We start from the raw sequence: 17,704 nt of genomic DNA on the forward strand, positions 1-17,704 counted from the left end.
AGTTTCGATTAATCGTCGATTGTCCCTCGTACCGATTCATCTGGTATCTCAAGATCCTAAAATATCTTTTACTTACTACCGTGTGCAATCAAGCGTGAGCTTCAGACATGAATTTCGGTTCGATCCCCAGAGGTGGCAGAAATGTGGCGTTAGGCCTAATACACGAAAGCCACATTAGTTTTCCCCCATGGGCTTTTACTCAACCACGAAGTTCTTCAGATGTTACTGTATATGTTTGTTATTTACAATGTTTACGACGCTAAATAAGAAGAAGATTACATGTATTAATAATACGACATGTAGATATCGTGTACGACCGGCGTTAGGTTTATGTTTTTGGCGTTAAGTCAGTAACATTTTATTTTGGTAATGTAATTCAAATTTATAAACACTTCTAATTGTAATTGTTATTTGACGTCTAACAAAACACAGATTATGATAAAGCGAAGTTATTTAAACCGTTATATTTGTACATATCCTACTGGCGTAATTAATACGAGTGATGATAGATGTACCTGTATTTGACACTACGCTTCATTAAACGTAAAGTCCAACAGTGGGAGGCCGCTCTACTTTGTGACCGGATACGTTATCGGGATACCAACTCTCGACCGGTAACATCCACATACATTGGTCTCGAGATGACCAACCAATGGATTGTTCACAGATGCTTGCCTTAGAATAATAAGTGGACTAAATAACTCACAACACTTGGATTTTCCACCCATCAGCAAATGACATTGTACCAGTCGGTTCATTATAGGCATGCGGACTTGTGGAGTTTTGTCTGACACGACATCATCATGGTAGACACAAACAAAATCATTGCTATTTTCGTTGTGTTTGGGATAACATTTTTCTTTGGTATAACACCGATATGGCTTCTAAAGTTATTGTCAAACAAAATGAAAAACTTATCCCGGCTCCGTTACATCATCAGTTTGACGAACTGTTTCGCCGGGGGTGTCTTCCTCGGCACGGCCATCCTCCATCTTATGCAGGAGTCAATGGAGACAGTCGCTGAGGCCATACCGGACGTAGACTTCCCATTGTCAGGAGTGCTTATTGGCGCGGGATTCTTCTTAGTTCTAGCAATAGAACACACCATAGGACTTGTCAGTAAAGATGACGACAGTCCTTTTCTAGGCCATGGTCATGAACACGGTCCCACCAGTCATGACACGCACGGCCATCACACTCGCGAGTCGCAGGTCGCTTCACTAGAGGAATCTTCTTCCGGTAAAACCAATCCATCGTTGGCTGCAACAGAAGAGAGCGGGGACATAATTGATGGCGTCCGTCCAGTAGTTTACCGCACCATAGGGGAGACAACTTTTTCTAACGATAATACATCGCAGTCACCGGCACCAATAGTTCACGTTGAAGATCGAAAGAAGAAAACAACAATCATAGATGTTTCCGGAGATGGACGTTCTAGAACAACAAAACGGATCCGGACCGTAATTCTTGTAATCGCTTTATCCATCCATATGATATTCGAAGGAATGGCGATAGGATTGCAGGATACAGTCTCTAATACATGGACATTGGTAGCCGCCATATCTGTACACAAAGCTGTGATTGTGTTTAGTGTTGGGATGAAGATGAAGGAAGTAGTCGAGGGAAATATTAAGATTATCTTATACATCCTGTATCTCTCGTTAGTGTCTCCAGTAGGGATAGCAGTCGGTTTGGTGGTGACTAATACCGGTGTCGGGGACGAGTCAATACAGGAGAAAAGTTCCGGAATATTACAGAGCCTTGCATCAGGAACCTTCCTATATGTTACATTCTTCGAAATTCTCCAAAAAGAATTATCAAACGGATACAGTTTGCAAAAAGTGTTTTTCTGTATGTTGGGTTTTGCTGCCATGGCTGGCCTGAAGGTACTGGACACTGACTAACCCGTACTTATTACAATATTATGTTAAATTTATCTTAATTACTCTCTAACGCTGCATTAATGAACTGGCTATTAAGTTTTTCTTTTCAAATTGTGTTAAAGTAACTGTAAAATATCAAACCTGTTTCAATGATTCGAATTTTAAATATTTTACTTGCTGGTTGCCTTATTCTTGTTTTGGCGTAATTTTCAAACCGTGGACAAAAATCTAAAAATAAAAATAAAACTTCAAATCATTTTACGGTTGGATAATTTATTGTGTATTTTGTGTTTCTTATTTAAATCTCATACTAAGATGCAGAGAATGATTTAGAACATTGGATTGACATGCTTTACACAGACAAAGTGTCGATATATTTTTTTTATTTTTCATTAAACTTGTGCTTTAGGTGCTATACTGACAAGTGTGACACTGTCAAGTCAAGCTTTAATCAATAACTGCTGGAGCCTCCCGCATTAGCCGCCTCTAACAACATCTTACATCATGCAGTTGAATAGAGCAGGTCCTGCACAGGTGTTTAACCGTACCAATCCAATCATAAATGTACAGTTATAGATGTCGGATGTGTCGTGATGTTAGAGGCTATGTCGTTTGATTGACCGAAGCAATGGAGTCATACAGTAATTGTTACAAAAACTAGTTTAGCTTCAGCGTGTATTTTTTCACAGAATGTTAGCTTAACATATCGTTATTCTTCAACCTTTCTGTACAGTCATGAAATGTCTGCAGTGTTAGTTAAGAAAAAATGCTTATATCATATAACTTTCTTACTGTTATGCTTTTAAATCTAATGTATAATTTGATCATGTCTTTTTAACTTCCAGAACAATACTCAGTAGGGTAATTCTGGAAAATATATATAGGTACCTACTGCTACAAAAATGTAGCGAGTTAAATAAAATTGACAAATTACCCCCTACCCCTCAATGTGATGCATCGGGTTATTACACAAATATTATCCGTCTTGTGATAACCTCACCTCTGGACACACATTTCATATGTATGTGTGTTGGACGATATATTGACACAGCCACAATTTACGCGCAGTCGATAGGCTGTACATTTTGTCGTTGTGACCTGCTCTCAGCGATGATAAATGTCCATGAATTGGAAGTTTTGTGCGTATACCACATCGCTCTACGTGATGTTGATACAGTTGTTTCTTTCAACTGTGAGCTGCCAACGTTATTTATTTTTTATTTTTTATAAAATATCTAACAGTATGAAATATGAAAAATAAAAAGCATTTCATTTTGATACTGACTTTGTTTTCTTTTTGACATTGATATATCTCGCTTTGGTAATGAGAGTTTGAAAAAGACAAACGTGTTTTTGCATGTACTGCACATTTTGTTTTAATTCAGTGTTTTTGTTTACATTAGCGGGCTAGCTCATCGCCACGCCCCCTAACCCATAAAAGGCGATTGCCACATCCGGGTTCTTAGATCAGAGGTCAAAGCTCATTGGTCAATTTAACTTGGCAGCTAAACATTTAGAAGAAATTTTTTTCAGAAGATCGCCATCTTTATTTCTACAGTCGCAGCAATTTATTTGAATTTTCAACATCTTGTACTTGTTAGTTTGTCGTTTATGCATCAGTTTGCTTACGAACGACTGGTTGGTAATTTTGATCGAACATTTTGTTATCTCCGCGAAGAAATTTCGATCGGTTCATCAAAACTGTGAGCCTGCAACAGGATCAACAAAAAACATGGCGGCGGTACGCACTCTACAGGAACCGTTCCCCCAATGACGGCTGTGGAAGAAGCAAACAGACAGGGAAAGTAGATTTTTTGCTTTAATTGTCCCTTGTATGTTCGATTTGGCGATGGCGAATAAAACTGTGTTGGTTTGGGGGCATAGCCTCATACGACGTATGCCGTATGGGACAATATTGTGACGAACAAACTTCCACCACCAATCTTGGTTTTCGCAAGGATTCGCACAGTATACAGATGGTTGGCTACTCAGGCGGTACCATTGACACATTACGACGATATATGGGCGACATTCATTTCTATCGACCCGACGTGATCTGTCTATAAATAGCGGGGAATGACCTGAGCCGTCCAGAACTTACCCCCGACGTTGTTTTTAAAAACTTTACTTCTTTGATAGAACAGTTGTTCGCTGCCCCATTTGTGCAATATGTGGTAGTGTTTGAACTTTTCGCGCGTCTGAGAACTCGTTCTAATAGAGGTGATGTAGACATTCATGTGTATAACCAGAGAGTAAAAGAGTTAAACAGCAGGCTTTGTTTCGCCCTTGACGGGAGTGTTTTTTTGTAAATTTTGGCGACATGACCGCATGGCAGATTTAACCCGACTGTATGACTCGGATGGGGTTCATTTTAAACGACAATACCCATATTTCAAGTCTGTCCGAGGTGTTGTTTTATTTGGACTGAAAGCGAGTGATATGGCCCCACAATTCTAGATAGACCGAGTAACGTTACAATGACTTCTTCGAGTTACCTCCCTTACAGCAGCAGACTTCAAGTCATATCATAAGAGACACTGTATTTGTTACATTTTAGTGTTGTTGTTGTTTTATTTCCTTAAATATTGTTGCATATGATCAGTTTTAAGCAATTAGTACCAATGAACATTTTGTAAGTTTGGATATTTTGTAAAACCTTGCCACATAATTTTAATCAATTCATATCAGTAATGTACTACACTTTTATACAGCATTAATCAAATTTATCATGATTTTATATCTGGTAAATTTAGATATTGTAATGGCATCAATGCCAGTAAAATTATTTTCTTTAAAAAATAAATAAATAATAGTATTGGCCCATGTGGGTTCATGATCAATAGAAAATCAGAAGGAATATATATATATTACTGGCCTTTGGTTGTCAAAAATCTTCATCATTCAGATTTGTCACTGGCCCGTAGTGGTTTCAGTTCAAAAGGCTTCAGTTGTGTTACTGGCCCATGTTGGTTTCAGTATTTTTCCAATTTTTCATTTTGTTATGCATGCATTGTACAGCAGCGTGGCTCATACCGGTGCTTACAGCAATGTACTCACTATTGCCAATACTTCATACTTGTAGGTAGTCGGTATACATGGTATGTTCTCCCTGTCTGTCATGCTGGTTTTAATGGAGTCAAAAAAAATATTATTATTTACTATTATACAAATTTACAGTGTTGATAACATTTTTACATCTTTGAGTACATTGGTATATAATCCAACTGCTATAACATTAATATTTCCTTCAATATTTTATATGTGGCTATACTACTAGAGCTATAATCTTATTTACACGTCACAATATACTGCAACAAATGTTATGTCAAAATGTCTGCACATATATCCTGTCATGCACTTCAGACACCAGACAGTATGCGTCCGAGACGGAAGGCGGTAGCCAATCATTCGACAATCCCCAAAAGGTTCGGTTGGCTGAGAGTCAAGTTGATACAGCTACCTCTGCCCAAACAGGTGCCCAAACCAGAGAAGTACCAGGTACAGCAGAAGTACAAGAAAACAGTGTCGCTTCTGGGCGAATGATACCCGAGGCGGACGTTGAACAAATTGTCCAGAGGGCTGTACAGCAAGGTGTGGAAAAAGCCTGTAGACAGTTTTTTTCCCAAATTAACTTTAATGCAGCGGGGGCCGGTGCTGTCTCAATATCCTCACTGACTGCCTCAACATCCTCAAGTTCATCAGCCATTGCTGAGCCGCCTATCTTAACAGGTTTTTCTCCTATAGACAACACCGTTGGTGAGGATCACAATACACCAATATTCAACTCAGTGTTACATAGTGCTATAGATGTGGCAGCAACTGTTTCACAGGTGGCCCCAGACGATGAGTCAAATCTACAGCCATTTATTTCAACAGCCATTCCCCTGCCAGCAATGGTTTCTCAGCCTATGAAAGAAACAATTTGGGCGGGGGAATAAATTGATATGTCCCTCATTGATAAGAAGGATAATGAGGCCTTTGAACAGGCATCAAGTACATGGCTGGGATTCCTGTGGTTCAGTGGGTACCTAAACATAAAACCAAATACCTGTCCATAGACCAGTGGACCAACAGTTTCCACATGTATGCCAGCATACATTGTGAGAAAAAACCACAAGTGTTTGGGGCCCTCTTGAAATACATGTCAATCATACGCAAACTAGCCACTAAAGGGGCTGATTGGCAGTTTTACGATACTTGATTAAGGCAGTTGCAGGCAAAAAACGGGGAGCAGGGCTGGGACCCTGTAGAGTGGGAACTTTGGCACGAGGCTATCATACGAAAAGCTGGGCAAACCTCACAACAGACAAAACAGTCGTTCACTCTCACACACCCAAAAGGTTTTTGTTTTAAATTTCTTGAGAGTAGAAATTGCCCTGGAGCGGAGGGGGGCTGTAGGCATTTTCATGGCTGTCCATCATGTCACGGCTCTCACCACCCCAGTAATTGCACTGCTTCCTCAGTAGCACCGCGGCCCCATGCGGGGTCCATACCTACTTTTCGTCCCCAACGCAACCAAAATCCATACACTCCACACCGCTTTCAACCATATGCCCCAAGACCACGTGGTTTCCGCAGAAATCGTTACCCCTATTATCGCAGATAGGCTCGCAGAGATGTTAGCAGGTTATGATAAAGACAAAACCCACTTTGTACAAGGTTTTACAGAAGGCTTTCGTATTCATTATGATGGGGGATTTCAAACAAACATGTCAGAACCTTAAGTCTGCAAAAGATTTTCGCCATATTATTCAAGACAAACTTCAGAAGGAATTACAGGCAGGGCGTATTGCTGGCCCCTTTACTTCTCCCCCCTACAATGAATTTCAAGTCAGCCCCATCGGTGTGGTCCCTAAGAAAGATCCTGGTAAATATCGAATGATTCACCACCTTAGTCACCCAAAAGGTCTATCGATTAATGATGGAATCAGCACAGAGTCGTCAACGATGCAGTACGTCACAATATCGGATGCAATTAAGCACATTAAACAGCTAGGCCAAGGTAGTTTTTTTAGCTAAGACTGACATCGAATTATACCCATATATCCGGACGACCGCAGGTTGTTAGGCTTACAGTGGAATGGGAAAATATATTTCGACAGATGTTTACCTATGGGTTTATCAGGAAGTTGTAAAATCTTCGAAGAACTCAGTACTGCACTAGAATGGGTAGCTTATACCACACTGAACGCCCCAGCAGTTGTTCATGTATTAGATGATTTTCTTTTTGTTGCCCAAACTGAAACAGAATGCAAAGCTATTCTTCATTCCTTTCAAGAGATGTGTGAATATATGGGTATCCCATTAGCCCCCGAAAACACTTTTGGACCTGAACAGGTATTGCCATTCCTTGGTATCACTTTGGACACCAGAACAATGGAAGCTAGACTTCCTCAAGATAAGTTGGTTAAATGCAAAGAACTTATCACCTCATTTAAAACCCGCAAGAAAGTAACCTTAAAAGATCTACAATCCCTTATTGGTACATTACATTTTGCCACTACTGTTGTCTTACCGGGACGGGCCTTCTTGCGAAGACTTATTGATTTAACTATTGGAGTTTACAAGCCATTCCACCTTATTCGTCTTACAAAGGCGGCCAAGGCCGACCTTGTCATGTGGAAAGAATTTCTACAAGACTTTAATGGTTCCCAGTTCTTCTTAGACGAAAAATGGTTGTTCAGTGATAATATCAAATTTTTCACAGACTCATCTTCTATAGGCTATGGGGGAATATTTCAGAACCAGTGGTTTTATGGTACTGGGGTCCCAAAAATACGACAGAAAGGCATTAACATAGCCATACTGGAGTTATATCCAATTGCATTAGCTATTTTAGCTTGGGGTGAACACCTTCAACATAAATGCATCTGGTTTTTCACCGACAACCAGGCTCTGATCCCAGTAATTAACAAACAATCATCGCGAGATCCAGTTATCATGCGGCTAATACGCAAGTTAGTATTGTTATGCCTGAAGTACATTATTCTTTTTCGATGTGTCCATATCAAAGGTCATGACAACACACTAGCAGATTTGTACCGCACATTTTGTTTTTATTCAGTGTTTTTGTTTACATTAGCGGGCTAGCTCATCGCCACGCCCCCTAACTCATAAAAGGCGATTGCCACATCTGGGTTCATAGATCAGAGGTCAAAGCTCATTGGTCAGTTTAACTTGGCAGCTAAGCATTTAGAAGAAAAAAAAATCAGAAGATCGCCATCTTTATGTATACAGTCGCAGCAATTTATTTGAATTTTCAACATCTTGTGCTTGCCCTCCCATCCCTCCCTGTTTTTTGTTTGTATTTACTTTGTTAAATTTATCAAATGATATGAATGTACATTTTCAAAGATCAGTGACTAGAGTCTTTGACAGACACTGCATATATGTATACTATTGTCATTGCATATATGTATACTATTCTCATTTTGGCGGATGTTTTTTTCTTCCGCTCACCTTTGCTTATATTTTATAGACATTTTAATTTGTTTGAAGAAATAATTGGACTTTTTCGAAATTATGTGTTACTCAGATCAAGAATTAGTAAAAGAAGTTTTTATCCAAGTTTTTCAGAATATGAATAAAAAATTGCGACCACTTCCTAAAAAGTGAGCCAATTTTTCGCCAATCACAAATGTTTTGGTGTTATTTTGTTGGAGAATGATGAGACATTAAGCAAACAGAGCTTCACAGCATGGAGATAGTTTAATCACTTGACAGATACATGTATAACTATATAGAAGGTATTGGGAGGTCAAGAGACAGCACATGAACTTTTAAGATCGTCAGCACAATATTTAGGTTTTGCAGTAAAAGCAAAAAGTTTAATATTATTACAATTTTTGTAACATTGCAAAAAGAAGAACATGGGTAAAAGAAACAGGGATTGAATGAACTTGTGGACTCCGTCTTATCACTAATGATTGTTTTAGTTCATAAGCCACAGGAAGCCAGAACTTAAAGTGTCAGAGATCGCGCTAGAACACCCGTTATTCTGTTGAGGTATATTGATGTCAGAAAACACCCGTTATTCTGTTAAGGTATATTGATGTCAGAGAACACCCGTTATTCTGTTAAGGTATATTAATGTCAGAGATCACCCGTTATTCTGTTAAGGTATATTGATGTCGGAGAACACCCGTTATTCTGTTAAGGTATATTGATGTCGGAGAACACCCGTTATTCTGTTAAGGTATATTGATGTCAGAGAACACCCGTTATTCTGTTAAGGTATATTGATGTCAGAAAACACCCGTTAGTCTGTTGAGGTATATTGATGTCAGAGAACACCCGTTATTCTTTAAAGGTATATTGATGCATCTTTTATATGACATTTCTTCATTCATGATTTTTTTAGTTTCTTTTGTATCATAATGAAACACGCATTATACTTTCATTATACTTAAAGCACTTTTAGCTTTCAGATAATACATTCTAAAATTGATACATGTATTATACGATACATTATATTATGTATGAAATAAAATAACGATATGTGCCATAGTTATTATATATATTGTCTCTGCACTTCGCACACTATACATGTAGTTGCTGTAAATAGCAATATTTCATCATACTCAGTATAAATTTTGTACAAGGGTGTTTTAATGCAAACGTCATACGAATTATCATCTTACTGTCACTACCGAATTTAGATTTTACTTTCAAGGTATTCACAGTCTACCTGTAAAACACCTCTCAAAAGCCGTTACTATGGACGAGTTTATAATAACAAGATATGAGGTATAACGTACAAATGTATTTCCCAATAGTTATAGTTAAACCAAAGTTACAATGTGTTAAAATATTTAATTTTTAAATAAAACTACACAACCATCCTGTGAATGGAGTGTCCTATGTGTTTTTTGTAGTAATCTCCTAAATTAGGCACGTTGGAGCAGAAAGAAAAGCATACACAAGTGATAAAAAAAAGAATATCTCTATTTTACCAAAACATGTGTTCATGTAATGAACATGAAATTAAGGAAGTATATACATTGACTGCTTTGGCTAGTGCAATATTGACCAGCTATCAATCATCTAGCATCATCCTCTTACAATACATCAAAATCCGTATAGGTTCATTCATAAATAAATTTATCTGATCAACACTTTGTTCGCTTTCCTCGTTCATGACAGCGTAACACTGTAGCGCACGGAGTTGCAGTGTATACAAAGTTGCAAAATAAACCGCNTCCGTAAAGGTTCATTCATAAATAAATTTATCTGATCAACACTTTGTTCGCTTTCCTCGTTTATGACAGCGTAACACTGTAGCGCACGGAGTTGCAGTATATACAAAGTTGTAAAATAAACCGCCATTTGTTGGAGGGCTTCCGACAATAATATGTAAACTACTATTGCTTATCAATCATTTTACAATAAAACTGTATTTCATCACCAACTCTTTTATGTATTGTATCAATTAATATGAATCTAAACCTACTGTTGATTTGAGCTTCTTGTTTACCTAAACCTAGTTTTAATCTAAGCTACTGTTAAACTAAACCTACTGTTGATCTAGGCCTCTTTTTGATCTTCATATAATATTTATCTTAACCTTCTGTATATATATGAGAAACTTCGCCTGTTGACCTTAGCCTCTAGTTGATCTTAACCTTGTACCAACTATTGATCCACGCCTAGTACCCTCTATTGATCTAGGCCTAGTACTACATGTATACCTCCTTTTGATCTTAAACTACTATTTATCTGAACTTGCTGTACATATTACCCTGATAACTTAAGCCTCCTGTTGATCTTAGCCTTCTCCCTGCTGTTGATCTAGGCCCCCTTTTGATCTAAATATACCTTTTCTCTAAACCTAGTATAAATCTTAGCCTGTTGACCTAAGCCTCCTGTTGATGTAAACCTAGTACTAATCTAAACTACAATTGATCTAAACTAACTGTTGATATAAGCCTCTTTTTGACTGTTGATGTAAGCCTCTTTTTGACTGTTGATGTAAACCTACTGTTAATCACATAGGCAGCAGTATTACAGTATTTCAACTTTCCAATCATTAATGTACGCCAGCGTTACATGTGTGAGTGAACTGTATACATCAATTTCATTCGATGCTGCACGTAGCTATACGTTTCATTGATGGCACCAGATACATTACATGTGACATCTTCATCTAATATTGCCTCTCAATATACATACAAATGATATTTTCCTGTAAAATTGGTAATACTGAGAACAGATATGATGAAATGATGTAACAAAATGTATAAACATATAGTAACTTTACAAGAAAGAACTACTAAGGAAGAAAATATCGTGCGGTCCTTTTTCGTTTTCATTTTATTAGTTTACTTCACTTTGCCAATATTCAACATCATCATTAATAAAAGGATGTGATTGTTAAAACGTCAAAAGATAAAGCTGATCAAATGACTGTTGTATACTGTGTACAGTCAGAACATGGAGGATTAAGATATTTGCAATGTGTCAAAAACTGAAAATTTATAAGGTTTATTTTCGATTAAGTAATATGGAACTGAGTTGCTGATACGAATCGACTATGGCAAACTGTTTTGACAAAATAATATTTCAAATAACAGAAAATAATAATAATAAAAAATGGGAATTGAGTTTTCATGAAGAGAAAATAGTTATTTTTAACGAAAGAAATATTTCGAAAAACGAAATGATGTTTGGAAAAAAACTTATCTATAGCAGAGGTCTCCAAAAATACTTTGCTCTGACTAAAATTTCAATCTGTCGCCTTTAAAAATGATTTTTTGAATTATCATATACCGATTACTATTTTTATGCAATGAAACAATAGACAATCAAAACTTGGATAAACGTGAATAGGATCTAAAATAAGGCTTCATATCATAGGCGGTGTGAAACGACTCTCTGAAAGGTTTTCCACGTTAGAGGACAGTGCTAGCGGTATGTATGACTATAAACTACACAGTTACTAGGTGTAAATGGAATTTGATTTCACTGTTAAAATATTTAAGCCTTTACAAAAGTATATATGAGATTGACAATACGGATTCTGAATCGTTATTTTTTCATTTCTTATATGTTTAAAAACAAAACTCCTTAAAAGCACAACACTACCTTTTGGACTTTGCTTTAAAAATGTAATTTTCCTTTATTGATTTAACCCTTAGTGGCGGACTCCTCTCCCTTTTTACTTCGTGCACACACACCTAACGCTTGGTAACTGTTTATTAACGTCAGACTGTTATAAATGCACGTGTAGCCTTATTGAACAGCTATTTTGGACAGTCAGTTCTATCATTGTCATTAGAGTGATGCACCACTTTATTAGTTATTTTGAAAACCTTAATTAAGTATTTTTGGTGAATGTCTCTAATGATTTTTGGAAAATCCGCAGAAATAAGCCTTTGTTTACTTCAACAAAGGTTCAACAACTTATAGTGAACTTGGTTTGAGAAATAAATAAAGGGCTTGTAATCAACTATGAATTAAAATGTCGTGATGATTTACATTGGTTAATGGACTTTTATTAACATCAAAATTCTCAAACGTAATGTTATTAGAGTATAAATACATAACGTGGTCGGGTGGCGCAGTGAAAAGCGCACTCGCCTTTCACCTAGACGATCGGGGTTCGATTCCCTGATCGGACGTGAAAATGTATGGGATCTCCTGCCTGACTACTGTACTAGGTTTTCTTCGGGTACTCTGGTTTTATCCCACATTACGATCCCCTGCGCGCTACCATCCAGGCCAACAAGAAATATTTAAACAAGTTGATAGAACGCAATGGTTGTAAACGAAATAGAATTGGACTGTTTATATTCGGTATAGATACAAAATTCCTTAGAATTTAAATTTATCTGAAATGCATTTTTTGTGAAATACGTGTATTCTTAGCATTATTATAAAGTTTTTGTCTTGCCAGTTCATTTTAGAAAATACAAAGCTGAAAAACCGTGAAACAGATCATATGGCTTGACATATACGTATGCAAATAGTTTCATGATAATTCAAACCAAAACAAAGCATGGCATAAGATAGATCTTAAATATTTTTACTGAAAATATGTCACAAAAGAATTCACATCAGGTTTGCAAATTCTTTAGATTTGTTTATATATAAATTATAAGCAAGGTCATTCCTATCAAAACGGAATGTTTCAAGATTTACTTTCCTGTTGATCATACTCTTTGTGACTATCAATAAACGAATATATCTCATGTATCATAACAATGTGGAAGAATATACAATTGAGTTTAGAATATTTGTTATGAGGCATTTGTTAGGGTAACAGTTTAAGCCATAACTAATAATACGTGCATCATACTCTTGTGAAGTGACATCAAATTCGTTATCCGGCCTTGACATATTTACCAAACAGTCAGGCCAAATCCTATAGAGATTAAATAACCACACAACCAAGGCACTTACTTTACTGCATCCCGTATGTACTATGTGTAGACTGCTGACGGAATCAGCTACAAAACTGCTTTTATCTGTTGACATATATCTGCCCTTGTCAACATATCTACGATCTTTCACGTGAATGGAAATACGTTAGAACAAGGAACAATGAACATACATGTACGAGGCATGTGGGCAAAATCTCTCATAAAAAAAGTTTAGAATTAGTTTGCCCACTGAAAATAAATCCTGCACGCATGCCTCGTACTGTACATGTATGCTCATTGTTCCTTTTTCTAACGTCTAGAATTTATTATTCAGCTCCGATCATAAGTCCACCAGTCGTGTAAAGCAAAGATCAGCAACATATACATACCAAACTCGCGCGACTTCAAGATGCATGTACCTACTTTTTGTCAAAATTATCAAATCGTACAGAGCATTTTACAAGTTGTTAGAATGAAGCGAATTCCGAGTTAACATGCTGTCCAATGATATAAGTGGTATCAAAGTACCACGGAATACTGTCTGGGAATACTAGGCAAATTAAATATTTATGTCAACCAAACTTTGCCTTTTTACAGATTCGATTAATCTCTCAAGATATGTTGAAGTCTAAGTACTGAAATTGTAATACTCTCAGGCAAACAAAAGCTAAATGCGTATCTAAACAAGTGATTAAATAATCTCGATTGTCAACAAATCCCTCATTCGAACTGAGAATCGATAAAACCAGGCAACATATGAATGAAGTACAGGTTTACATGGACACCCTTGAGACAGTACAAGAAGACTGATACTAGGTGTTTCGTAAAGGTCATCGTCTGCTGCTTCTTCGCCGAAAAGTAAGAGAACGGTACTGAGCCGTTATAATAGTGTATTTAGCTATTTGTAAACTGCAACATGGTGAATGATGCATGTTGGAATATATGGTCAGCCAGTCGCTACATCCACTTAGTTAAAGATTCATAACAAAAAAATACAAACAGCAAATTACACTGTAGACTTGGAGAATTTCTGGCCGCAGTTACGATTCACGAAATACTACAAATTCACAGATTATATAAAGGACCCCCCAACCCCCCCCCCCCCCTCCATTTTTTAAATTGTTCAACAGGCTTCGAGCAGCAACATCCGAGATAGAGATATGCATGGGCATGGATACGCTCAAATTCACATGCGCAAATAAAGCTTCTAGCTGATGTTGACCGAAGAGGAAAGACTTGCACAAGACCAAAATGTCAAACACCTAAACTCATTCAGGATTATCACTTTAACTAAACTGGTGTTATCATACAATTGATAAACCTTATTAGTGGTAGCTAATGATATCGCTAGAAATGCTACATTTAGTGGACGCACTTTGTTAATTAACATAGAACTAATTAATCATACGATTACACTTTGGCATATACAAAATTGAATGAATAATGATTAGCTATGCTTAATACATAATCGAGTGAGTTTGTAAATTACGAGCTATTTAAAGAAGAATTTACTTCAGCACAAACCTTTTGATGGTCATGTTATTGAAAGGCAAATTTTCCAAATTACACTCCGTAAATAATCTGGCATTCCGAATTAACTTAAAAGAAATTATGATCTGCCAACAACGCCATTCCGGAAAACGTGTAAAGGTACATTCAAGTTGCATACACTATCGCGATATTTCGACGTTTCATAACATTCAGCTTTGGTTCTTATTAGTCTTCAGATTTTGGTCGCTTCAAATACTTAACTGATGTCGCGATGTCCCATACACTTCCTATTGATTAAGTCAGGCATTGAAATGTTTGCCTTCGAGGATCGACGGCTTTAGTTTGGACGGGGATGAAACTTAATGTCTCTCCGTGTTTTGTTTTATAATTTCCTCCACTTTGTTTATCCTGTCTTTAAAAGTATACAAATCGTATCTAAAGTTCTAAAATTGAAAAAATGTAGTCAATCATGATTTAAAAAAATAATCTTTCGACTGGCGAATTACATAACCAATTATCACAAACATGAGATCTGGTTTCTTACAGATGGCTCGGATAGAATTATAACGTCACAAATTGAACGTCGCAACGCATTATAACTTAAAAGTGTAAGATAGGTCTAATGCAAACATTGGCACGTGGCCTGAGAGTCTTCAAATATGTGCTTTAGTTATATAAGATAAATAACCTCAGCTACAGTACCATGTTGTTATCCACAGTGCTTAACGATGGATGCATGTGACCCAAATATGTGTCACAATGATATATAATTGGCTCCAGTTGTCCAACCAAATACATCCCCAACTTTACACACTAACAGAGTTTAGACGAACTGTAGTTTTACCTTTAACTGTCAGGCAATACGATCAAAATAATTTACCAAGTGTAACCATGGTTGCTGTGGCTAAGATAGTTTCAATGTTCCTTTTACTAGGACTAACATTTGGTTTTGGAATTACACCACTATGGCTTTTAAAAGTGATGTCAAACAAAATGAAAAACCTATCCCGCCTCCAGCACTTTGTGAGTTTGATGAACTGCTTCGCCGGAGGTGTCTTCCTTGGTACATCCATCCTCCATCTTATACAGGAGTCCATGGAGACGGTTGCTGAGGCAATACCGGAAGTGGACTTTCCATTGTCAGGGGTGCTCATCGGTGCGGGATGATATTTCATTGTTCTAGGACTGGAGCATATCATTGGACTGGCCAGTAAAGGTGACGACAGTCCCTTCCTTGACCACGGACACAATCACGGTACGAAGGGAAAAGTTTCACGTGATTATGCTCTCAATGTACCAGAAGGGGATATCCTAGCCCGTACAGATCCCGAGTCCATCGGGGAAATAAATTCAACCTTTCAATCGGATGAAAAGAAAAATGGAGAGTTACGTACTGAAGCTTTCTGTACACATGGAGAGACCTCTTTCAGTAAGGATGAAACAAACGCAGCAACAACACAAACAGTGACACACGCCATTGACGACACAAAACAGAAATCAGCCGTTATGGACATATCCGGTGATGGTCGTTCTAAAACTACCAAACGAATCCGGACCATTATTCTTGTAATCGCGCTTTCTATTCATATGATATTCGAGGGGATGGCGATAGGTCTGCAGGACAGCGAAGTCAGTACGTGGACACTCATGGTGGCAATTTCCATCCATAAGATAATTGTTGTTTTTAGCGTCTGCCTGAAGATGAGAGAAATTATCGAAAGTAATATTCAAATCATAATATACATCCTTTACCTGGCGTCAGTTTCTCCGGTTGGAATTGCCGTTGGTCTGGCTATTTCTAGTTCCGGTTCCGCAGGGTCTGCCCAGGAGATCAGTTCCGGTGTTCTACAGAGTCTTGCGGCTGGAACATTTCTTTATGTTACCTTCTTTGAGATTCTCCAGAAGGAACTGTCCAACGGTTACAGTTTGTTTAAAGTGTTTCTGACGCTGCTTGGATTCGCAGTAATGGCTGGCCTCAAAGTTTTAGACAAAGACTGAACTGTGTAGTTTAGTCTCCATTGAAACCCTGAATTAATTGTTACATTTTTCACAAAGTGAAACGATAATCTTACTTGAAGAAAAGTTTTGGTAAGAAAAAAATCTATTTTATGTTATATATGATGAGATTTTGATTAATTTTAAGATTATAGAACAAGAAAAGAGGGGTTGCACCGATTGTAAGATATGATCCGTAGGGATTGCCCTTAAATATAGTATTTGTCTATAAAGCGTTTTCCTATTATATCGGGAAATAATCTGAATCAATTATCCTCATTTTATAATTTTAGTAACTCATTCAGTAGCTTTAAATGTGTGACAAGATTATAAACTATTAGCTTGACAGTAATAGATGATGTCTCAAAAATATTATAACTTTATGTTTTTGTTTTTAATAAATTAATTTAATCTTACAAATAGTAATTGGCAAAAATATGTACCACATCGTTACATTATTTTAGAATGTATCATAACGATGACCCCCAGACAGCTACTGTCTATATATAATGCTTCTAAGCCTCCTGCAACTCGATACATTGATGCAGAATACCCTATATTGTTCGTTGACCCCATGTAGTGAATTATAAACTCTATACGTACCTTTTTAAAGAAGAATATCAAAAATAAGTTTTGATTCCGAATTCGTAGTTGAATGACCAATTATTACGCAAATTCAATTATGATGAATTTTTGAAGTTCTGAGGTATATTTATGATAAGCTTTGATTTACAAATAAAAATTAACCTTTTTTACAGGTATTTAACAGCATAAAAACAAGACATTTCTACGTGCCTTTTCGCGACAATAGGAACAAGTAAAAGAAAAATCAAATATATTGTATATGAATAAAATGTTTGATTTAATAAGTTTACGCATAGAAATACGATATTTCAATATTATTTTTTCCCTAGAATGTTTTTATTTTTATAAATTTGTTTATCAAAGATATCGATCACCAAAATAAATCAAAACGAT

General features: G+C 36.9%; 2 protein-coding genes across 2 annotated transcripts; both read left to right on the plus strand.

The window, feature by feature from the left end:
• Window positions 1-712: 712 nt before the first annotated feature.
• On the plus strand, window positions 713-2,136 carry LOC110443158 (zinc transporter ZIP1-like). The gene has a single exon (XM_021487195.1). The coding sequence runs from the start codon at window positions 804-806 to the stop codon at window positions 1,902-1,904; it is 1,101 nt and encodes a 366-aa protein (XP_021342870.1). The 5' UTR covers window positions 713-803; the 3' UTR covers window positions 1,905-2,136.
• Window positions 2,137-15,724: 13,588 nt separating this feature from the next.
• Window positions 15,725-16,803, plus strand: LOC110443171 (zinc transporter ZIP1-like). The gene is made up of 2 exons (XM_021487215.1): window positions 15,725-15,887; window positions 16,032-16,803. Exons 1-2 carry the CDS (start codon window positions 15,725-15,727, stop codon window positions 16,727-16,729), a joined length of 861 nt encoding a protein of 286 aa, XP_021342890.1. The 3' UTR covers window positions 16,730-16,803.
• Window positions 16,804-17,704: the final 901 nt, after the last annotated feature.

The sequence above is a fragment of the Mizuhopecten yessoensis genome, unplaced genomic scaffold (genome assembly GCF_002113885.1).
Source record: "Mizuhopecten yessoensis strain PY_sf001 unplaced genomic scaffold, ASM211388v2 scaffold716329, whole genome shotgun sequence".
NCBI classification, from domain to species: Eukaryota; Metazoa; Mollusca; class Bivalvia; order Pectinida; family Pectinidae; genus Mizuhopecten; species Mizuhopecten yessoensis.

Excerpts from the sequence above, each read along its gene's own strand:
- LOC110443171 (XM_021487215.1), top strand. The coding sequence starts at position 15,725 with ATGAAAAACCTATCCCGCCTCCAGCACTTTGTGAGTTTGATGAACTGC. Across the intron at positions 15,888-16,031 it reads ATTGTCAGGGGTGCTCATCG|AAGGGGATATCCTAGCCCGT; the intron begins GTGCGGGATGAT and ends TCAATGTACCAG.
- LOC110443158 (XM_021487195.1), top strand. The coding sequence starts at position 804 with ATGGTAGACACAAACAAAATCATTGCTATTTTCGTTGTGTTTGGGATA.